Source organism: Bubalus kerabau, chromosome 8 (assembly GCF_029407905.1).
Source record: "Bubalus kerabau isolate K-KA32 ecotype Philippines breed swamp buffalo chromosome 8, PCC_UOA_SB_1v2, whole genome shotgun sequence".
NCBI classification, from domain to species: Eukaryota; Metazoa; Chordata; class Mammalia; order Artiodactyla; family Bovidae; genus Bubalus; species Bubalus kerabau.
The window spans coordinates 30,269,863-30,294,397 of NC_073631.1; the positions used below are offsets into that span (position 1 = coordinate 30,269,863).

General features: G+C 39.5%; 1 protein-coding gene across 1 annotated transcript in view; it reads left to right on the top strand.

Annotated features, from left to right (window-relative positions):
• HDAC9 (histone deacetylase 9) overlaps positions 1-24,535 on the top strand; it is a 1,013,734-nt gene that overhangs the window by 686,261 nt on the left and 302,938 nt on the right. Inside the window, exon 14 of the mRNA XM_055589928.1 lies at positions 18,147-18,327. Coding sequence (XP_055445903.1) covers positions 18,147-18,327 — 181 coding nt within the window. The remainder of the gene's footprint in view (positions 1-18,146; positions 18,328-24,535) is intronic.

Sequence of the window (24,535 nt, forward strand, 5' to 3'; positions counted from 1 at the left end):
ACTGTTTGTCATCTCTCCTTAAGATTTGTTTTATATCTGGACTCTAAGTATAAAAGGGGAGGAATAAAGAAATTCTCAAGAGATTCATCGTGGTCAAAAGAAACCTCCCTCTGCTTTTTCTTTATCTTCAGGCTATTATTTCTAGAGCAGAGCTCTATTGTTCACGCTGTCCTATTCATTGGCTGCCAACCAGACAGAGGATACTAGTCTAGTCATTGCACAATTTCATCTTCCTCTGGGCTGTTATGTAATTAAAATAATTTCAACCTACTCTCTTGAGCATTTTTTTTTTACAGGCAATTGTAAAAATATAAAAGCTGGAAAGCAAAATAAGAAAAATATAACTTGTTTACTTTTTTATTGTGAAAGATTACTCATTATGAACTAGTTACTTATTTAATTTCAAAATTCAAATGTGGTTTCTTTTGTGTTCTGTAGTAGAGTAAAACCCCCACTGATTTACAATGGCCATTTTCCAAGATTGCTCCAAAGTGGCTGGGTCTTAAACATATCTAAAGCAACCACCCTTCCACAGATATGAATGCATAATACAACTGAATTAGCAATTTATTTTCTGCTGAAATTCTTCTACCTGAGGATATCTATAGATGCATCTGAAGCTATTTATATACTCTGTACACAGGTAGTCACTTTTACCAACATTCTACTCAGGTGATAAAAAGTGTTAAATAGGTTGGACTTCACAACAGGTCAATGGCAGTATTTGAATAAACCTTTAAATCCCAATCCAGAATCACGGTTAACTACACACCACACACACTCCCACTGTGCCTGTATATAAACTTTGGTTACACTTGAAATCCCCCTCCCTGGTTCTGCTGCTGATGCATTAGCTGAAAGCTTTGTAGCAGTACTTAGCTGCTCTCAGCCCTGCCTTGTGAGTCAGATTGTTATCTATCGACTCCTCAAGATTTGAAAATGAGGATATTATTTAACATGCAAAATTTTACCTTTCCTTCATGCTTTTTTGTATAATTGCTTGCTGGCATGGAATACATAGTAGACAAAGACTCTTATTTGGAAGAAGAACCTCAGAAGAAGGGAGTGGGATTGGTCTGACCTCAGTGGAAGAAACCAGTGAGTACATGGGAACAATGATTCATCTACTTTGAGCCTGACCTCTGCTGCAGGGGCCACCACTTAGCACTGGAAGGAAGGTCGGTAGAGAAATACTGAGCAGCAACCTATTAATCCAGCTTCTCCTGGACAGTGTGCCACTCCTGCATACCAGAATTCAGAAATCCTGCCCATTGTCACAGGAGAGGGGCAATAATAAAGGTCTCATGTATTTTTTTAAAGGCTTCCTATGCTCATCAAATTTTTCAGTAATGAAAAAGGAACTCTTTCCCTTCCAACTTGTATGCATAGGTCTATAAACTTTTTTATCACAGCGATTAAAAATGTTTTAGCATGTACTTATATATATATACACAAATGAATACAGAATATTAATGAATTATATAAATATACCACTACATCAGTGTATTATATATTACAAAGTATACACAAAAATAGAAATTAAGGTGTAATTAAAAATTAAATATGATTTGTAAATACATGTCATTTTATGAGGTAGGGTTTTATACTATGATAAAAAAAAGTGTTATTTTTAACAACTTTATTGAGATAATTCACAGACCAAATGGTTGACTCATTTCAGTGTAGAATTCAGTGGCTTTTAGTATATTCACACAATTGTGCAACATTCAGTACAGTTAATTTTAGAACAGTTTCATCACCCCCCCACCTCCCCCCCCGACCCTGCAAAGAAACTCTGTGCCCATTAGCAAAAATTTGCCCCTGCCCCCTGGCTCAACTCTAGGGACCCAGGAATCTACTCTCTCCATAAATTTGTCTATTCTGGACATTTACATAAATGGAATTGTACAATACGTGGTCTTCTGTGACTGTCTTCTTTCACTTAGCATAATGTTTTCAAGGTGCATCCATGCTGTAGCATGCATCAGTGCAGTTCAGTTCAGTCACTCAGTCGTGTCTGACTCTTTGCGACCCCATGAATCATAGCACGCCAGGCCTCCCTGTCCATCACCAACTCCTGGAGTTCACCCAAACTCATGTGCATCAAGTCGGTGATGCCATCCAGCCATCTCATCCTCTGTCGTCCCCTTCTCCTCCTGCCCCCAATCCCTCCCAACATCAGGGTCTTTTCCAATGAGTCAACTCTTCACATGAGGTGGCCAAAGTATTGGAGTTTCAGCCTCAGCATCAGTCCTTCCAATGAATACCCAGGAGTGGTCTCCTTTAGGATGGACTGGTTGGATTTCCTTGCAGTCCAAGGGACTCTCAAGAGTCTTCTCCAATACCACAGTTCAAAAGTATCAATTCTTCAGCGCTCAGCTTTCTTCATAGTCCAACTCTCACATCCATACATGACCACTGGATAAACCATAGCCTTGACTAGGTGGACCTTTGTTGGGAAAGTAATGTCTCTGCTTTTCAATATGCTATCTAGGTTGGTCATACTTTCCTTCCAAAGAGTAAGCGTCTTTTAATTTCATGGCTGCAATCACCATCTGCAGTGATTTTGGAGACCCAAAAAACAAAGTCTGATACTGTTTCCCCATCTATTTGCCATGAAGTGATGGGACCAGATGCCATGATCTTCGTTTTCTGAATGTTGAGTTTTAGGCCAACTTTTTCACTCTCCGTTTTCACTTTCATCAAGAGGCTTTTGAGTTCCTCTTCTCTTTTTGCCATAAGAGTGGTGTCATCTGCATATCTGAGGTTATTGATATTTCTCCTGGCAATCTTGATTCCAGCTTGTGCTTCTTCCAGCCCAGCATTTCTCATGATGTACTCTGCATATAAATTAAATAAGCAGGGTGACAATATACAGCCTTGATGTACTCCTTTTCCTATTTGGAACCAGTCTGTTGTTCCATGTCCAGTTCTAACTATTGCTTCCTGACCTGCATACAGGTTTCTCAAGACGCAGGTCAGGTGGTCTGGTATTCCCATCTCTTTCAGAATTTTCCACAGTTTATTGTGATCCACACAGTCAAAGGCTTTGGCATAGTCAATAAAGCAGAAATAGATGTTTTTCTGGAACTGTCTTGCTTTTTCAATGATCCAGTGGATGTTAGCAATTTGATCTCTGGTTCCTCTGCCTTTTCTAAATCAGCTTGAACATCTGGAAGTTCATGGTTCACGTATTGCTGAAGCCTGGTTTGGAGAATTTTGAGCATTACTTTACTAGCGTGTGAGATGAGTGCAATTGTGCGGTAGTTTGAGCATTCTTTGACCTTGCCTTTCTTTGGGATTGGAATGAAAACTGACCTTTTCCAGTCCTGTGGCCACTGCTGAGTTTTCCAAATTTGCTGGCATATTGAGTGCAGCACTTTCACAGCATCATCTTTTAGGATTTGAAATAGCTCAACTGGAATTCCATCACCTCCACTAGCTTTGTTCCTAGTGTTCTAAGGCCCACTTGACTTCACATTCCAGGATGTCTGGCTCTTGGTGAGTGATCACGGTATTTTTTTTTTTTCCTTCAAATAGGCAATACAGTATCATTAACTGTAGTCACCATGCCGTATAGTAATTATATCCCTGGGACTCATTTATATTATAAGTGGAAGTTTATTCCTTTTGACCACCTTTGCCTCCCCGTTGCCAACCACCTACGTGTATTGGTGGCTGGGGCAGAGCTCGCTAGTGACAGGATCCTGAAGGAAAATTACTCCCAGCTGCCGCGCAGGTGGCGAAAGGCCTACTGGGAGCCCGGGTAGGGGGACGTGGGCAGTCGCAGCAGCACCGGTTCCCGTTTTTATCCCACCGTCAGGCAGCCCATCCATATTAGCAGGCACATTACTTCCGCGCCATCCAGCATAAGCTCTGAGGGGGCCTGCAATTCTTCCTGTACTTTTCGTACAAGGACTCAGACAAGGAGGCATCCGGAGGGGGAGGTGCCTGCTTAATCCAAAGCGAGTGCACCTGTTTGGGGCGCGTGAACGAATCTGAGACGCGGAAAGCTGGTCATTAACAAAGGCCTAGCAGAGGAAGGGGAGAAGGAAATGGCACCACACTCCAGTATTCTTGCCTGGAGAATCTGCCTATGGGGTTACAAGGGTCGGACATGACTTAGCGACTACACCACCACCACCAGCAGCAGCAGCAGCAGCAGGAGAGGAAGGATGGGGAATTTAACCTCACTAGTGAAACCTGCAAGGGACTAAGTCAGGGAACAAGGCGGCAAAAGGTCACAGGTGCGGTGCGATGCGTACCGCGCACTTTAGCGGCGGGGAAGGGGCGCTCCGGCGGTGGCGTCCACTAGGTGAGAGGGCTGGAAGGTGGGGCAACGAGGGGCATGGAGACCAGGCCGAGTTTTTGCGTGCTTCGCAACAGTATGACAGACTCTCTGGAGAGAAAAGCAGGATTTTGGAAGAAAGGCTCCAAATATGGAAGCAGCACAGGGCTAACAGTCAAAGATATATTGTATCTAGGGCTAACAGCCAAAGAAATATTGTATTTATTAAGATGCAGCGAACCACCATGTCGGGAAGCTTGGCCACGGGAAGCCAGCATTTGAGGATTAAGCTAGAGACCCAGGTGTGAGTACTTTTCTGCCTCTGAAAAGCAGGTGGAGCTGCGGGACCAGCCGCATGAGGCCGCATACGTCTGCCCTGCTGGCGGGGCATCCACGTGGGGGCGTCTGCTTAGCTTTTCACAACGAAGCCCGGGCCGAAGCTCGTTCAAGGAGGACGTCTGGGTGCTGCTTACATGCTGCCGTACAGCCTGGGTCACCCTGGGAGGCAGTTGCCGCAGCCCCCTGCCCCTGGGCCGGGGTCCTGGTCGGCGGCCAGGCTCCCCAGTTTCTCTCCAGCCGGCTCCTCTCTGCGGCGGCCTCCACCTTTCTACTCCCGGCCTCTGCTCCGAGGTCTGGCCGCCTTCACAGCCAGCCTCCTCCACCCCAGGCTTGCAGCAAGAGTCAAGGCTTCTCAATTTGTATTTTCCAGGCAAGAGACGTTTGTATTCTTTCCCAGTGTCCATAGACCACCCAGTGTTTTAACTTTTTAGAAAAGCCCACAAGTGTGCTCCATTTTGGAAAGACCTGTTACATCCTGGAAAGGGAGGCAGAAGTTTGGGTGCATCCCTCCCATCCCCCGGGCTCCTGTGCCTCTCCCCAGCCTCTGATGGACTCCTTGAAAAACTTGTCTCCGCATGCTTCCAGAACAGATTGCTCACCTGTCGTGGGGCCTGGCCGGGATGAGGCGCTCTTAGCTTCTTCCTGATCGCTCCGGTGGCCTGCAGGTAGGTTAGAGGTTCTTGCCCGACTCATTTCAAATGCTTCTGGAGACTTGTGTCCGTGTCCTCTTTTCTTTACTGATTCATCAAGTTCTCCAGAACCTAGGACTCACGTCCGCTTCTCCCTAAGGTCTGTTGCATGTTAAGGGTTTGGCTTTAACATTTTATAACAGGCTTTTCTATAGAACACATTTTAACCACCAGCAGACCAGTTATTCTCAGTGGAGCTCCAGGAGGACAGTGGCCCTCTTTGGCCTTGGGGTGGGGAGCTGCTTGCCCTTGTTTGATCTATGACTCCGACATAATACATAGGCTTGTCTTTTTTCTTTTTTAAGACTTAATTTAAAAAATGTATTCTGGGAGAATATACTTTTTAAGGTTTTATGAGCTTTCATTTAATGCTAAGTTTTCCCTTAAAAATAGCAAATATGATTGTGATTTTGTGAATGAGAGAAAAACAAAAGAAAACAAAAGCCTTTTTTATGGCTGGATAGAATTTCATTGCATATATATGCTGTATTTATCCATTCTTCACTTAATGGGTGTTTGGGTGGTTTCTTTGGGCTGTTGTGAATGGTGCTGCTATCAACATGTATAAATTTTTGTCGGACAACTGGTGTCCATTGAAGCACAACAGTTTTTACTTATGAGTTTATCTGTTTGGGGGAGGATCACTTCTTATTTCTAAGAAGATTTACTTCTGTATTTCCTCTAATAATTTTATAGTTTTAGCTCTTATATCCTGTGATCCATTTGGACATTTTGTGTTTGGTGTGAGGAAGGGGTTCAGATGCATTCTTTTGCTCATAGATTCATAGTTGTCCCAGCTCTGTTTGTTGAAAGATTCTACTTTCCCTTTTGAATTTTCTTGGCACCCTTGGTGAAAATCAGTTGACCATAAATATAAGAGTTTATTTCAGGATTTTCAACTCAATTCCAATTCTAGATGTCTATCCTTATGCATACCACTTTGATTACTATAAAGTGAAAGTGAAAGTGAAGTCACTCAGTCGTGTCCAACCCTCAGCAACCCCATGGACTGCAGCCCACCAGGCTCCTCCATCCATGGGATTTTCCAGGCAAGAGTACTGGAGTGGGGTGCCATTGCCTAACTGTGTATTAAAGTTTGAAATTAGACTCTCCTCCCTGCCTTTGGATATCTGACAGAGTTTGTGCTATATAATCCTTGATGCAGGGACTAGGTGTAAATGCTACAATCTATCCATTTATCCAATATTATTATATCTAATTTGCTTTCTTGTGTTTTTATTTAAAAATTAAATATGAGTAAAAGCTTCTTCACTCACTGGATTCATGTTTATGCCAAAATTTGGAGATCACTGCTCTCAGGTACCATATTTGGGTTCTATTCTGCACTATACCAGGTTTTAGCCAAATGTCATCAGCCAGTGGCTCACCCCTACTTCAAGCCCCAAGGTAATATTGAATTACTGGTACATACTCAATAACATCTCCAGAAGAGTAGATTTTCTCTGAAACTTCATCTCAGTCACCCTGTTCTAACTATGATTCTGATAAGATAAAATGATTATTTTACTAGTGAGTTAAAAACAAAACACTTGAGAAAAATCTTAGTGACCTAGAGTTCTTGATGGATTTGGGTTTACCAAAGTGTATTCTGATGCAATGTGAAGAAGAAAAAAAAAATTACATTGAAAAAAAATAGATGGATTTGAATGGCATCACCAACTCGATGGACATGAGTTTAGGTAAACTCCGGGAGTTGGTGATGGACAGGGAGGCCTGGCGTGCGGTGGTCCATGGGGTCACAAAGAGTCGGACACGACTGAGCAACTAAACTGATCTGCTCAGTCAAATAAATTAGAGAGTCAGGTTTTCCTTCTAATCTTAGACTAGAAGCAGTTATATTTATGTGATACATACATTCTCAACATTTAGTGAGCCCTGTGTGCTGGACTCTAGGGTTTGAGACTAAGAGTGTGAAAGTGCAGACAGGTTTCTGTTCACAGGTAGCTGGCATGTAGTTTCTCTTATTCCAAATCCAAATCAATATCCTTTCTTATCCCTGTAGCATATTTAACCACTTACAATGTTGGTATCAGAGTAAAGCATAACATTTCAAAATAACTTTAAAAATAAAGACAAAAATTTGGAAAATACAAGGTAGCCCAAATAAGAAAATAACAGTAAATCAATTGTATTATCAGTAGGTAGAAATAATTGTTTCTAAGTGTCTTTATGTTTCTGTAGTTTTTGTTTGCCTATTTAAATTTGTTTCTTCTTCGGTTCCAGAATTGTCATCTCATGTTTCCAGGTTACATTATTTTGCTCGTAAAAGGACTAATTTCTCAGTGCTTTCAGTGTCATTGTTTCCTCATTGAGGTGAACTTAATGATAATATGTTGAAATTCTAAAGACAAAATATACTTAAAATGTACACATTTTATATTATCAGTGCACTGTAGTACAAATTAATTGATATCTTATGAATATATGATCTAGAAGTAAATAAGTGTACTTAGTAAAAAATGTTTTTCATATTTATTTTCTCATCTACTGTTACTTTTTCTTTTTTCTCACTTTTTTTTGTATTTTCCAATAAATCTTTTTTCCTTCCCTAAAACATCTTAGTCTTTCCAATAAAACCAATTTTATGTTACTATAATATTGGTGTTTTATATGTACCCATTTATTAAGCATTTTAAGTTTATTTTTGATGTATTATTAATACAGAAAAAATAATGATTATAATAATGAACATCCAGTTTCAGAGATAAGTAAAAATAATATATATATAAAGTTCATATCTCCTCCCTATTTCATCCCCCTCCCATTTCTTCTTTTCTGAAGTTGCTTTTTGTTTTTCTTGTGCATTTCTTTATATTTTTATTACACTTACATGTATTTAAACAATGTATATTAATTTGTATGTTTTTAAACTTACATAATTGACTTCATATACAGTTTTTGCTTTTTCACTCACCAATTATACTGTAGGTTTGCTGTCCATCTTCACTGTTTCTGAATATTAGCCCATTGTTCTTTAAGGTGGTTATAACAATCTATTCGTCTACAAGCAGTCTGTGAGTTTCTCTTGCTCTGTATTTTCAATGATGTTTGGTTATCATCAGAGTTTTAAATTTCTCATCAGTCTGATGAGCATAAAGTGGTTATTGTTGTATACATACTGTAGATGTTAAACATTGCTTTATTCTATGTTTTGCAAAGATTTTAATCCAATTTCTGGCTTGTGTTTTTCTGGCTCATAAAAAACAGAAGTATTTGAATTTCTTTCCTCCTATAAGTTTAGAAAGGTATTCTCCATCTTTTTTCATAAAACTTTAAAAATTGTGCATTTTGCATTTCAATTTTTAATCCACTCTTAGTTCTTTGCATGTAGTGTTAGGTAATTATCTAAATTCATTGTTCCATTAATGGGTAACCTGTGTCCCCAACATCACTTGTTGATTGACATTCTTTGTTTACCTGCTACTCTGTAGATCATCTCTGTTGTATATGACGAGTTTCTATATACTCATGGGTCTGCTTATAGGCTCTCTATTCTGTTCCATTAATTTGTTCTTGTGCAAATATGTCTTAATAATTTAGCTTTTAGTATGTATTGATATCTAGCTGGGTCTGTCTCCCCAGCTTATTCTTTATTTTCAAAATTCGCTGGCTTTTCTCTGCCTTTGTGCTTGTATGCAAAATTTAGGATCATCTGAAACATACCAGAAATTATAAATTCATTTGGGAAAAACTGGTATCTTTATGATAATGATTTTTTCACAGAACATAGTGTATCTTTTCGTCTACCTAGTTTACATCTCTAACTAATATGGTCAACATATATGATTTGAATAATATTAGTTCCTCTTTTTTTCAGTAAAATATAATAAATTACTCAACATTTAATCATTTTTTAATGTAAGATTCAGTGGCATCAAGTAAATTCACATTGTTATTCAGCCATCATCCCCAGCCACCTCTAGAATCCTAGAATGTTTTCATCTTCCCAAATTGAAACTGTACCCATTAAACAGTAACTCTCTTCTTCCCAGCTCCTGGCAACCACCATCCTGCTTTCTGTCTGTATGGATTTAATTATTCTAGCTAAGAGTCGGCGGAGAAGGCAATGGCACGCCACTCCAGTACTCTTGCCTGGAAAATCCCATGGATGGAGGAGCCTGGTAGGCTGCAGTCCATGGGGTTGTGAAGAGTCGGACACAACTGAGCGACTTCACTTTCACTTTTCACTTTCCTGCATTGGAGAAGGAAATGGCAACCCACTCCAGTGTTCTTGCCTGGAGAATCCCAGGGATGGGGGAGCCTGGTGGGCTGCTGTCTATGGGGTCGCACAGAGTTGGACACGACTGAAGTGACTTAGCAGCAGCTAAGAGTCGGACATGACTGAGTGACTTCACTTTCACTTTTCACTTTTCTGCATTGGAGAAGGAAATGGCAACCCACTCCAGTATTCTTGCCTGGAGAATCCCAGGGACGGGGGAGCCTGGTGGGCTGCCGCCTATGGGGTCACACAGAGTCAGACATGACTGAAGAGATTTAGTAGTGTATTGTATAACTATAAGTGAAACTGCACAGTATTTGTCCTATGTAACTGCCTTATTTCTCTTTGCATGATGTATTCAAGGTTTATCCATGTTATAGCATATGTCAGAATTTCTTTCCTCTAAAGAAAGTGAAAGTGAAGTCGCTCAGTCGTGTCCAACTCTTTGCGACCCTGTGGACTGTAGCCCACCAGGCTCCTCCGTCCATGGGATTCTCCAGCAAGAATTCTGGAGTAGGTTGCCATTTCCTTCTCCAAGGGATCTTCCCGACCCAGGGATCGAACCCAGGTCTCCCGCATTGCAGGCAGATGCTTTAACCTCTGAGCCATCAGGGGAAACCCTTTCCTCTAAAAGCTGAATATTATTCCATTGTAAATATTAATGCTTTTAAGTTTGTTGACACTTGCTTTATTGTATTGGTCAATTTTGCAATTGTTAACATGTGTGCTTGAAAGAATGTGTATTTATTGGCTGCAAATTTCAACATTTCACAATTCAGTATTTCACCATTTCAGCAAGGAAACCCCACTCATTTTGCTACCATTTGCTATAATCTTCCATGATGCTGATTTTTCTTTGTGCTTTTGCCAATTTACACTTTTTATGTTTGGACCCATGTTACTAGTTTAGAATTATTTTTCGGTTAATTGAACTTTTGTATTATTTTTTACACCCTTATGTGATCTCTAGTATTTTCCCCATAAAAATCTATTTTGTCTGGTTCTAACATGGTGGCTCAAGGCTTTTACTACTTTTTGTTGTTACTGTTATTATTTTCCCATGTCTTTGTGACTCCATGAACTAGTAGAGTTCATGGAATTCTCCAGGCCAGAATACTTGAGTGGGTAGCCTTTCACTTCTCCAGGGGATCTTCCCCACCCAGGGATCAAACCCAGGTCCCTCACATTGCAGGCAAATTCTTTATCAGTTGAGCCACCAGGGAAGACCAAGAATACTGGAGTGGATAGCCTATCCCTTTACCAGTGGATCTTCCTGACCCAGGAATCAAACCTGGGTCTCCTGCATTGCAGGCTGATTCTTTACCAACTGAACTACTAGGGAAGCCCCTATGACTTCATAGAATCTTTAGTTTGATCTTGGTCTGCCAGAGAATTTAGCCTTTCTATTTTTGAGATTCAATTTGGCTGTCTTCATGTTTTATTAATAATTGGTAAATTGAGTATTCACATCAACTGTGTTTAGTGATGTGTGGGAATTTATTTCTAGCATCTTATTTTGTGAATTATATTTGTACAGCCTTTTCAATGCTTCATTTTTTTCCGCCACTTTTTTTAGACTGATTACTTCTAGGTTTTGTCTCTTTCTCAAAAATGTTTGTCTACTTTAAAGTTATGCATATTATTTCTATTTATTTAATAGCTACTTTTAAATTATTAACATGCATGTTTAGTTTTTAAAAGTCTAAAGTTAACCACTATTTCTACACCCATACTGAATAATACAAAGACTTTCAGTTCAGTTCAGTCACTCAATCGTGTCTGACTCTTTGCAACCCCATGAGTTGCAGCACGCCAGGCCTCCCTGTCCATCACCAGCTCCCGAAGTTCACTCAAACTCACATCTATCCAGTCGGTGATGCCATCCAGCCATCTCATCCTCTGCCGTCCCCTTCTCCTCCTGCCCCCAATCCCTCCCAGCATCAGAGTCTTTTCCAATGAGTCAACTCTTCGCGTGAGGTGGCCAAAGTACTGGAGTTTCAGCTTTAGCATCATTCCTTCCAAAGAACACCCAGGACTGATCTCCTTCAGAATGGACTGGTTGGATCTCCTCGCAGTCCAAGGGCTGCAAAGACTTTAGAACATGTAAATTCCCACTTGCCCTTGGCATCTTACAAGATAAGCTCTAGGGATATTTATGATTCTAATTCTGTAAAAGCAAGACTTCTTAAATTCAAAACACTGAAAAACAAAAAGAAAATTGAATTTTCTCATCATGCCAAACAAGGAATAACATATAGGATTTAAAGAAAAGTCTTTAAAAACTGAATTTTAGTATTTTTAAAAATTATTTTCCCATGATCTTTTTCTTTTGTTTTTAGGTCATATCTTTTATTAAACCAACTCAAATATTTAATTTTAATCATTTCAAAGATTAAACTGTAATATATGATTTTTGTATTTGCTTTTCTAAAATGGCATGATGATATTGATTATAGCAAACAAAGAGCAGTATGTCTGGAAGCAAATGTAACCGTCCAGAACAAAGTGAAAACCCAGAAGCCATAAAATAGGTCCCTGAGCAGTGGCAGCAAGAAAGCAGAATAAACCAAACAAAAACAAAATTTAAAAATCACTGCTGTTACCAAAAATTAGAACCTTGAATCTCCTCAACCCAGGGCTTTGTCACCTCATAATCTCCATTAGCAAGCCACTCCCCGAGACTCAGCTCTAAGCAAGAACAGCGTGCTTGCCATACAGACTTCTATACGGGGACCCTCTTTCCAAATAGATCGCGGTGTTTATTTACCACAGCTTAGAAAGGCCTAGGCCCTAATGACATTGATGTCTTGCTACATCACTGAAGAATTTATAAAATAGGCACATAATAACTCTTCTGTGAAAGTAATTGGAAGCCTTTATCAGTGATGGGAGACGGGTGATGCTCAGGTATAGTGGCCTTACGCTACTTCATAGAGAAAAGATTTTATAACACATCTCGGTAGCCTGAGAGAATGTCCCTGAATTACAGTTTGGTAAAATAACCAATCAAAACAAAGCTCATAGTTAAACCATCTGAAAGAACCAAAGTCTGTATATGCATAAGAAACAATCTGAAAATAATACACGTATTTAAAAAAAATATTTTAAGCAAGAATGCTTTTTCGAGGGATGAGAGCATTTTTATTATTCCCTCATTGAGCATGACACGTTTTCCAGAGGCACTCAATAGATGAAAGATTGATTTCGATATCAACAGAATTTTTAGTAGCACTCTGTTCTAAACTGTTAGACATTTTATTTTTCTGATGATGCAAGAGAAAAACATGCATCTTTGTCCTTACTTGGAAGTATGGAAAATAGCCATGAACAAAATTATATCTCCTTAAAAAATGTTTAATGAAACACTTCAATTTTAGCTATGAAAATGCTATCTCAGTTTTCAGTCTCATGGAGAAGGGAAGTTTTCTCTGAGTGAGAAGTGACACGCGTCTGAAATCAAAGTGCCTACTGTTTTGTAATGTTTTGGTCACTAATATGTACCATAATCGGAGAAGGCAATGGCACCCCACTCCAGTAGTCTTGCCTGGAAACTCCCATGGATGGAGGAGCCTGGCAGGCTGCAGTCCATGGAGTCGCAAAGAGTTGGACACAACTGAGCGACTTCACTTTCACTTTTCACTTTCATGCATTGGAGAAGGAAATGGCAACCCATTCCAGTGTTCTTGCCTGGAGAATCCCAGTGACGGGGGAGCCTGGTGGGCTGCCATCTATGGGGTCGCACAGGGTCAGACATGACTGAAGTGACTTAGCAGCAGCATGTACCATAATAAACTGTGCTTTACTGGATTGTCAAAATTCATCCTGTACATTAAAAGCTATACTTTATTTGTAAGGGCATATAATTATAGTCCAGTCTTTTGAAAATGAATAAATGTTTCTGTTTTATAGTCCTTTTTTGACAGAAAGTTCAAAAATTCTTGACCCACGGCTGCTCTTAGAACCAGTGATTATGAGTCTGTCCTAATGAAGTGTTTGAAAGGCTCAGCTATTTATTTTAAATTAACATTTGCCATTTTTCTTAATTAAAGTTTTAATATAGGTGATAGGCATAACATTTGGAAACCACATGAAAGTACAGAGGAAAAAAAAAATAATTCTCAAATCAGTCCCTTCCCTCAGCTCTTGGCTCCATCACTGAGTAACTTCAGAGAATTGTATTTGATAATTCTTATGTCTGTTCTCTATTTTTTTATGTTTCCATTAACCATTCCTTGGCTTTTTATATTATGATTGCTTATAATATGCTTTCTTGTTTTATCCTTATGGTGAGATCTTAAGGATAGCTATGTATCTCCTTTCTATTCACGTGTTTATTCAACATATATTTATTAACACCTAGTGTATATGTGGAAATACGTGAGTCAGTGGGTGAAGCTCACATCCTTATGATACTTACTAATCATGGATAAAGTACTTGAATTTGGGGTGTCAACCCATAAAATCAGGAGCCATGTTTAATTCACTTTCCTGACTCTTCACCCCATCATGGGGTCTGTTTCCCATCTGTCATGCATAATAGATATTGGATGAACTCTTATATGTGATGAATACTATTGAACAAGTTTGTTTCTTACTTATATTGCCATTTTCCTAATAGTAGAAGTTGGATAACTAGGATTTTGCTTGCCTGGTTGTGAAGTTCCATACTGAGATATAACATTTGTATCATGGTTATGAGTTGCTACTGCTGCTGCTAAGTCGCTTCAGTCGTGTCCGACTCTGTGCAACCCCATAGACGGCAGCTCAACAGGCTCCCCCATCCCTGGGATTCTCCAGGCAAGAACATTTCCTGGTTCTTTTTAATCTAAATCATATTCTTCTTTAAAGTTTTTCGTGGTACTCTTTTTCCCATATAGCACTCATATTTATAATTGCATTATACTTAGAAATATTTAGTATCTGTCTCTTCACTAGATGATAAACATTAAAAAGGAGTGGGTTGCCATTTCCTTCTCCAATGCATAAAAGTGAAAGTGAAGTTATGAGTTATCAAATTATTATTCCATTATCTCAAAGGTTCCTGTGAAGTCCAAGTAAAGCAATGAGTATGCTTTACGAAGAAAGAAGCAAAGAAGGTGGTGGTATTTACATGAACTCTTAGAGTATTGAGCTATTCTTTAAGAGATAAAATATTTAGTAACTCCAGTGATCTAAAACATGGTTATGTTATTGAAAAAATAGCACGGCCTCTAACTGCCAAGTTTGTGTTACTATTTTCAATGCACAAATACATATTTAGCCTTAAGGCTAAATATAAGAAATATAAGAAAAGACATAAAATGGAGCAGAAAATAAGTTCACAGATGGATTAAATCCAATCTCTGGTTGATTTCTTTTCCCCCTCCCCCGCAAAACATATCTAGATCCTTGGTCCCATTCATCTGGCCAATTCAGTTTATTCTTTACATCTCACATCAAATGTGACTTGCTTAAAGAAAGTTCCCTCAACCTCTAAATCATATTCTTCTTTAAAGTTTTCCGTGGTTCTCTTTTTCCCATATAGCACTCATATTTATAATTGCATTATACTTAGAAATATTTAGTATCTGTCTCCTCATTAGACGATAAACATTAAAAAGGCTCAACACACCAGCAACGTATCTGGCTCAGGGTATGAGCTCAATAACTAGTTACTGCATGCAGTAACTCTAATACATAAAAGATGATGGCAAGGAAATAGAGAAATAGAGTGGAGAGGAAAAGCATGTATAACATGTGAGTTTAAAAGGTTTGCGATAAGATTTGACATGGACTTTAGAGGAGGTGAACGGTTGCTGAATGTGAAGCCTCATGGACACACCCAGAGCAGGTGACACAGAAAAGATTGGAAGCACGGACGATCAGGGCCAATATGTCCATTAGACACAGCAGACACTGTGCCCAGAACCCACGATACTCTAAGGGACCCACAAAATATTTTAAATGTTAGTTTTTAATCAGAAGAAAAAATAGATATTATAATAATGATTCCAATGTATGCTGATCTTAGCATAAAAGGCAATGTTTAGTATTTTTTATAGAGGAAAGAGCCCATGAAAGAATACAACCCTGAGGATGGTATTTGTTAAACAGTGGGTAGGAATTTGAGCTAGAACCTGAAGAAGGAATAGAAGAGCTAACATTGAAATTCAAATTGGTGTCAGGTCAGGGAGAACCTGGGCTTCCCAGGGGGCACGAGTGGTAAAGAACCCGCCTGCCAATGCAGGAGGCGTAAGAGACATGGGTTCAATCCCTGGGTCAGAAAGACCCCCTAGAGGAGGACATGGCAACTCACTCCAGTATTCTTGCCTGGGGAATCCCATGGTCAGAGGAGCCTGGCGGGCTGCAGTCCATGGGGTCGTAAAGAGTCAGACACGACTGAAGTGACTGAACACGCATGCATGCAGTGAGAACCTAGATGACAGCCTGGGGAGGCTCTTCAAACTTTCCTTTACCTGCACAGACTTTCTGTCACCTTTTTGCTTATTAGTAGGGCTTTAGGAAGAGAGTTCTTGCAGGAAAGAATAGGATGGGTTGATTTTTGAATTAGGATAGTTAATCAAGGGCCTTTTGCATTAGTTTGAATTGTACAGTAATAGAAACAGAAGGGATGGACATTACAAACATCTAGGTATATATGTACCCAGGCACTTTAGATCCTATGCAGAAGAGCTCATTTTCCCATAGAAAACTCCCAAAGTCCTAATTGCACATTTGCATGTCCTCTGTAAGTTCCATGAGAGGAGAGACTGTGCCAACCCTACTGCTGTTTCCTTAGGGAATTGCACATGGAGATACTCAAGAAAGCAAGGGATTTAGAGACTTTAGTAGAAGTGTTACGACTATTGTTAACTAGGACTAGATCTTGGCCAAATCATTCTAAACATCAAAGCACATGCCCAGGGCCTGATGATGTGACAAATACCTTCCAGTTGATTGATGGTTCAGTTATTTTTCAGGGCAAAACAGAAATAACATCATATACACATCATTACTTAGAACTTATTTTAAAGTTAATTTTTAATGATTCTTTTTTCCAAATTGGGAAATCTGTCTTTGGTCTATAACTAAATATATATTCATATTCATAACACATGTATGTACAGCATTAACTCATACAGAGAAAATCACAATGACATAAAGCCATGTAACATGCATTGAATACAGTCATATTGTAGTTAGACTTGTTAGCATGCTCATTAAATGAATACTTTGGATTCAAAGGATGTGCCCAGCCTTGTACTAGAGGAGCAACCATTCTAACAGGAAGGTTGGGCTGGGGCTTTACTAAGGAGAGGTGACATCTGCTTCCAGTCTTGAAACCGTACATGCTTGAAGAAGCAGAAGAGCAGGTAGAAAATGCTAGAAATTGGTCTTGTGTTTAGAAGGCTTTGTTAACCTTTTGGAGTATTAGTTTCCTTATCCGTGGCATGAGAGGTGATCATCTTTGTATCACTGTTGAGCTGCTTTTCATGTCTATTTGGAATATAGAAAAGGCAGGAAACATAAAAATCAGTACAAAGGTTATGAATTGCCTGATGCTGAGGAGAGAGGACCTAATTAGGGTGTAATATTGATAGTTAAACTGTAGTTTAATTTAGTTAAGTTAAACAGAGATAGTGCCTGTCTCTGTTTTAGAGATGGTCTTTTTTGGGGGGACAGAGGAATAGGCCCAGTGAATCTTTCAGGAGCTTCCAATTCTGGCTCTTTGATAAGTTGAGACATATGAAGTATGACAATATTGTTAAATACTGAGACTGTATTTAACATTGTTTAAGGAAACAGTTTTTTTTATAGTATTGGGATTATATCATCAGCGTATGAAAAAGTCATTCTGTACGATTATACAAAGACTGTCTATGTGTGTGTTAGTCGCTCAGTCACATCCAACTCTTTGTGACCCCATGGAATGCAGCTCACCAGGATCCCCTGTCCATGGGATTTCCCAGGCAAGAATACTGGAGTGGGTCTCCATTCCCTTCTCCAGGGGATCTTCCCAACCCAGTGACTGAACTCAGGTCTTCCGCCTGGAGGGCAGATTCTTTACCATCTGAGCCACTGGGGAAGCCTGTATGAAGACTGAAAGTGGTCAAATATAGTCATTTAATTGGCATCATTTAGGCTCCTGAAAATTTCATTGACAATATCACTTGAAGTGAATTCAGGATAGGGTTTTCAAAATTGAGTCTTGGTGGTGGTTTGAAAACAGTTGAATTGTTCTACCACTTTGCCATTGTAACAGTTCCAGGCTGTATTCAAAACATTGGTATCAAGGTAGGAAATGAGTCTAAGTCGATGTTCCTCTTGAGGTTAAAGGTCTGTTTCTTTCAATCAGTTCAAACTGACAGGCCTCCTGCCATCACCTCCTCCTCAGCCAGGCAGGCAGGCCCTGGCCGTCAGTGCGAAAACATCTGTTGAATGGATTTATTGACTAGATCGTGTTTTTTTTCTCCCTTTCTCTATTTTTTTTTTCCTTCACACCGTTTATTATGTCTCTGACCTGATGAACTTAATTTGTTGACATGTCGCTCTCAGTGTCTCCCTGCGTGCTGGCCTCATGTTTCTCTATTCTGTGCTCTTTTCTTGGCAGCAGTCCTTCTTGGAGCCCCAGCACACACGTGCAGTCTCGGTGCGCCAGGCTCAGCTGGCTGCTGTGGGCATGGAGGGATTAGAGAAAGAGCGTCTGGTCTCCAAGACCCACTCCTCCCCCGCAGCCTCCACGTTACCTCACCCAGCAATGGACCGCCCCCTCCGGCCCGGCTCTGCAACTGGTGAGAATCCCAAAAGACTCTCCCTAATAGGCAGGCTGAATGCACCGTTCTTGCAGGATTAAGCGATTTAAATGCTCAGAATAACTCCAAGGGCAGAACGCTCCGTTTTAACCCAATGCAACCCAAATTTTATGAGGTTGTATTGGCCACAAGACAAAGCAGCACATCTGATAAATCTTGGGCTTAGTATTAATAGCCTCATAAATTGTTATCATTCAGGGGCCTGGAAAACACATCAACAGGTGCATGGGTCCCTTTTGGAACCAGAGAGCCCTTCAACATTCTTTACTATCTCTTCCTTCTAGTGGTTGTGGCCCCTAGGAAATTTACGATGCTGACTTCATTCAACTCGAAAGAGTGCCCCCTTCCAGTTTGTTTTTCTTGCTGTTGTGTTTGTTTCAGTGTTTTGTTCTGGCTTTTCATTCAAATGACTCATAGGAGACAGTGGTGCCAAGGCAAACCTTGTTTAATTCTACACACATCAGTTCCAATTCCATTTATTATGGCACCGATGGGTGGGCTATCTGACCACCCTCTTCCTTTGCCTACAGCTGTGTTTGATATTTCAGAACCTGGCTACAGAAGAAAACAAACCAGATAATTCCAAGGCCAAAGGAAGGTCAGGTCTGGAACACACGCAAAAAAGGGCACTATTCTCTCACAAAGGAGCTGTACCATAAATATGCATGTGGATAAATATTCCTTGATGTCTGCTGGACCCCATTCTTGGTCTATGCTCTCAACTGTGGCCCATGAAATGAAAGATATTCTAGCCCTAAGGGCTCAGAACATGCATGCCTCAAGGGGAGAATTCAGATGTACCTTCTGCTAGAGTCTCTCACAGGTTATCTGATTTATTTTTGATTCAATTTTTAGGATTCAGGGTTTGTTTTTGTGGCTTCTGTGACCTCAAGCAACCCTTTGTACTTGGAAAAGTTAAAATACTTTTTCCAAAATCACATTCCCAAGCCTTGATATCATCTTTTATTTAAAAGTCAATGAACGGAACAACCAGGTTATTTAACTTTGACAGACATCTTTGATAAGTATGCTCAGGAGCTACATTTTATAATGTATTACACCGCGAGCCAGCATTCCGTACTCGGAGCTACAGACTGGATATATCTGGATATATTTCTCTCACCACGTTAGCCACTGTTTCTGATCCCTCTATTTCTTGGACAAACAGACCTGTCCTGGTATCCCAGGCAACCCAGGACTGTAGCCAGGGTCAGCGGAAGCTGCTTGGATCAGTCATGCCTCGTTCAATCCCTGTTCTTAAGAGAATTTTTGCTCATAGTCAGATACATGCTGTAGAGAAATACTTTTTGTAGGTAGTCAGAGCAGTAGCCTTTAAGAAGCAGTTCTTTCTCAGTTCTTTTTACTGAGAGTGTTTTGTATTCAGCCATAAGCTTTCAGAGACACAGACATCCTATTGTAATGCCATTTACATTCACTCCAAATCATTTCCTTACTTTAAAAGCAAGCTTGATTATCAAGTTTTGTGATGCTGTTTCAATAGTCATGTGTGTGGCTGTCTACTATGGTAACCCTACTGATAATTTCTTTCCTTGGTTAAGAGAGGTGACCCTTCCCTGACATGTTGTGGTTTCCTCTACTTTTATATGTTCCCTCCATATGAATGAAACAAGTTCTCTGAATATTAGAATGATCCTACTAGTTTGAGAAAAACATGTTTTTGCAAATGAACAGGGTTTGTAGGTCTTAAAAGAATCAGGAAGGGACTTCCCTAGCAGTCCAGTGGTTAAGACACTGCGCCTCCACTGCAGGGGGCATGGATTCAATTTCTGGTTAGGGAACTAAGATCCCACATGCCATGCAGCACAGACAAAAATTAGGGGGAAAAATCAGGTGAAAGAGTGGATTGCAAAGCAGATAATGCAAGCATGACACAAACATAACCAAATGCTTCAAACTGAAAACTGGGTCATTTCACATGATTAGTTTCTTTGCCATAATGTCAACACCCTAGTATTTATCAGAAGTTATATTCCAAGCACAAATAGGGAAATCAGGTTGAGTTTATTTTCATGTTTAATGTATGTGATGAGACACGCGCATGTTCACGCATGCTCAGTTGTGTCCCGCTCTTCCTGACCTCGAGGACTGTAGCCCGCCAGGCTCCTCTATCTGTGGGATTCTCCAGACAGGAATGCTGGAGTGGGTTGCCATGCCCTGCTCCAGGGGATCTTGCAGACACAGGGATCAAACCCACATCTCCTGCATCTCTGGGACTGGCAGTTGAATTCTTTACCACTGAGGTACCTGATGAGGCACATTTCCGGCTTAAATGAGAAGTTATATAAACTTATATTCTTAAAAATACAGAATTTTATACTTAGTAAGTTTTCAATAAATTTTACTTGAATCGACAAATATTAATTTGCAGTATATATACATAATGTGTACATGTAAATCATAAACACTTAGGAATTTACCAGCTCAAATTTGAAAACACTGAAAGTGAAAGTTACTTTGCAATTACTGCTCTGTAAGGATTCACTAAGTGATTCCAAAGTTACATACTTCAGTAGGAAAAAACCTTATTGTCTTATTTACCTTAATGTTGCATCCTGACACTTAAATTCTTAGGATAAAAATACTAAATATTCTCTTAAAAACGTGCAAAGTATGTAATTTATGTGTCTGTTAATAGCTCTTCCACTATCACTGGGACTAAAAATATATATTTGGTTAGTGACTTTCATTTAGTGCTTTTCCAAATCCAAAGGAAATGAAATGTACTATCTTCACTCTGCTCTTCCAAATATTATTCTGGCTTTAATCCAAACTTAAATTTCCCCTGTAACATGCATACTCTTACAGTCCACATGATCTCAAAATTCATCTTAGTATTTCTAATGATCTCTTACTTTAGAGGAGAACTCTCTTAAGGCTTTCACTTGTGATATGTTTGAAAACAAATTTTTTATGTTTTAAGGACCTTTCTTTTGGCTTTTTAATATCTATTTGTTGTAGATACATCAAAAAATAAAAATAAAATGTGACATTTAAGTCACTTTGAAGTCACATGTTCCTTGAGAATATTTAGCTTTTGTTTCCCAAAGAAAGTTATAAATCTTTACTCAGTGGTTGTTCCACTAGAAACTAAAGAAGAGAGAGTAGATTATAAAGTTAAGTAGTTTGCTTAAATTCCTTCTGTAACAGCTATACATTTTGAAACAACTATGAAGTTATTCTGTACTAAACTCACATAATTTTTAAGGCACACCATTCAAACCTTTACCATCCATGTAATCTCCAACAGCCAAAGGGATAGTCACACCACCCTAATATTTCTAAAGAACAAAGCAGTGGTCCAAGGGGGAAATGTTGTCTGAGCTCAGTCAGTTGTTGAAAGATGAAGTCTCTAGTCTGCTTCCTGTGAGAACTTGAATGGACCAAGAAACAGACTAAGATGGAGCCCCTCCCTGCTGGCCCGACGGAGAGCCTGGCTGAGGATATTTCTGGATGGCCAGGGAGATCACTTAGCTTCTGTAGCATCAAGGAAGAATGTGTGTTGTAGAGCACACACCACGTATTCAAATGCATTTTGTCATTTTGGAATATAAGTAATAATGGATGCACGCTCAGTCGCTTTGGTCGTGTTCGACTCTGTGACCCCGTGAACTGTAGTCCACCAGGCTCTACTGTCCATGGGGATTCTCCAGGCAAGATCTGGAGTGGGTTGCCATGCCCTCCTCCAGGGGATCTTCCTGACCCAGGGATCGAGCCCATGTCTCTTATGTCTCCTGCATTGGCAGGCGGGCTCTTTACCACTAGTGCCACCTTGGAAGCCCCATAAATAATAATATTCAATGTTTATTACATATTGAATTTAAGGAGTACTTTTTTCATTCTGTCTAAAGCCAAGGCATGGTGTTTGTATGAATTCTAATGGCTAAGGAAAGGGCAATGCCTGTCATTTTCTCTGCCATAGTCTTCCTTTCTGCTCAGCTGTTCCTGAGAGAAATGAGGCTTGGCCATGGCTCCCAACAGGATTTTGAGAGTAGATGATATAATTGTGCTGTGTGTGTGTGCACGCACACCCAGTTGTGTCTGACTCTGCGAGGCATGAACTGTAGCCCACCAGGCTCCTCTGTCCATGGGATTCTCCAGGCAAGACTACCAGAGTGGGTTGCCATTCCCTCTCCAGGGGATCTTCCTGACCCAGGGATCGAACTTATATCTCTTTTGTCTCCTGCATTGGCAGGTGGATTCTTTGCCAACTGTGCCAATTTGCTAGTTTATGCCAAGTGGAATTCAGTGATACTGAATTTAGTAGCAGATAAATTTGGTTGACTTTTAGCTTCCCCATCACCCAGTACCATTTAAGCTCTTCTTTCTCCCAGCACTAGGTTCCTTTACATAATCTGTGAAAATTCTTTTTTTATACCATCAGTTTTTTAGCCAGTGTCTAATGAGAAGTAGAATTGTAGCACTTGAACTAAAGCAGTGTTTGTGAAAGCCATTACAAATAGTTCAAAGAATTTTTAAGTGGACATTTAGAGGGTGGTACATCACAACGGAAAGTGAAATACATTGGAATGTCTAAGTGTGAGAATAGCAAAAGTGGCCTCTTCCCCTGTCTTTTTGTTTGTTTCTACTTTTAATAAAGATATGTTCCCAAGTTAGGCAAGCTCTTGTTAATCCCCAGGTTTTAGTTTACAGCTTACTTCCTTCAGAAAGCCTTGTTTCGCCAGCTAAATCCAAATTAAATCAATTATGGTCCCTCATAACTGGATTTTTTTTCCCTCAAAGATTGTAATTGATTTATTTTGGGGATTGTGTTAAAATGGGCTGTCCGTGTGGGAAGAGATTGTGTTTCCTCTTCTCTCTGACCCTAGCACTGTGGTACCTGACTAGCCCAAGGAGGGTGCTCAGTGTATATGCCTGCTGTACAATAAATGAATATGCAAGTGAAACGAGAGTAAAGAGACGTGAATCACATGCAGCTGTACAAAAAAAGGTTATTTGTATGTTAGATGAAATTTGGAGGTGACATTTATATTTTTTAATTAAAAAATGTTCATTGGAAGCAATTTCGTAAGTCTGGAAAACTGTAAGGGGAGAATCACCTGTTACTCTGTCACCAGAGAAAACCATAAGTAAAATGCACATTTATTTCCAGTAATTTTTCCTCTTCTATGTGCCTCTCTCTGACAGTGAAGGAAAGTTATATGTTTGTGTTCATGTCTGCATGCGTGTGTACATCTGTAAATACATATGTGTGTTTGTGTATGCGTGTGTTTATGTGTGTGTTTTAAGACATCTCAGAGTAACTATTGTTACCACCTGCATTAGAATGCAGAGATTAATTTCATTTGGGTAGATAAAAGTTACTGTCCTCAAATATATGTGCCTGAAATTTCTCCTGAAAATTTCCCCCAATGTTTGCCTATCTAATTCTCACTGAGGATGATCAGATAGCTATCTATTTTTATTTAGGAGACTAAATCAACTTGGTCACATATACATTGTATTATAAGTTATTTCTTATATAATAACATTTTTAAAATATATATTAATATATGTTAGTTATACATATATGTATATGTATATATATTTTTTGAAGAAAAAAATTTTTTGGCTTTTTCATACCTGAGAAAGTCATCCTACAACTTTCACACATTCTTGGACACAGATTTACTAGGACACTTTTTTTTGTCTGAAAATCTGGAAATGTGGTTAAATGCTCAAGCATTTAATAATCAAAAGGAGAGGTCTAAGTTTAGCAATGAAGAGAAGTCTGGACCACCTTCGTATGTGTTCCTCTGTGGGCAGCCTGTTCATTCTTTTCTGGTGCCTCACAGCATGTTGTCTTCATCCTACTAATCCAAAATAAAATCATTCTTATGAGCATTTGCAGTTACATACTCATGTACATGTCTCTTTCTATTATGGATAAATTTTTCAGTTATTCCAATTATTCTATTAATCTGATCCCCTCCTTGAGAACAATCACTGTCTATTCTTTGATCTCCATACTTTCTGAACATATCTAAATTTTTATTGAATGGCATTGATCTGGTTTTTTATGAAATTTGAATTCTTCTTTTGTTGCCTCCAAAGTAGACTTTAATTTTGCCACTGTGTTTTTAGTTCTCTTGCCATCCTCATTTACCTTATGCATCTTTTTACTCATTAATTTACCTTGGTCTCTCCTTTCAGCTCTTGGCTCCTATTT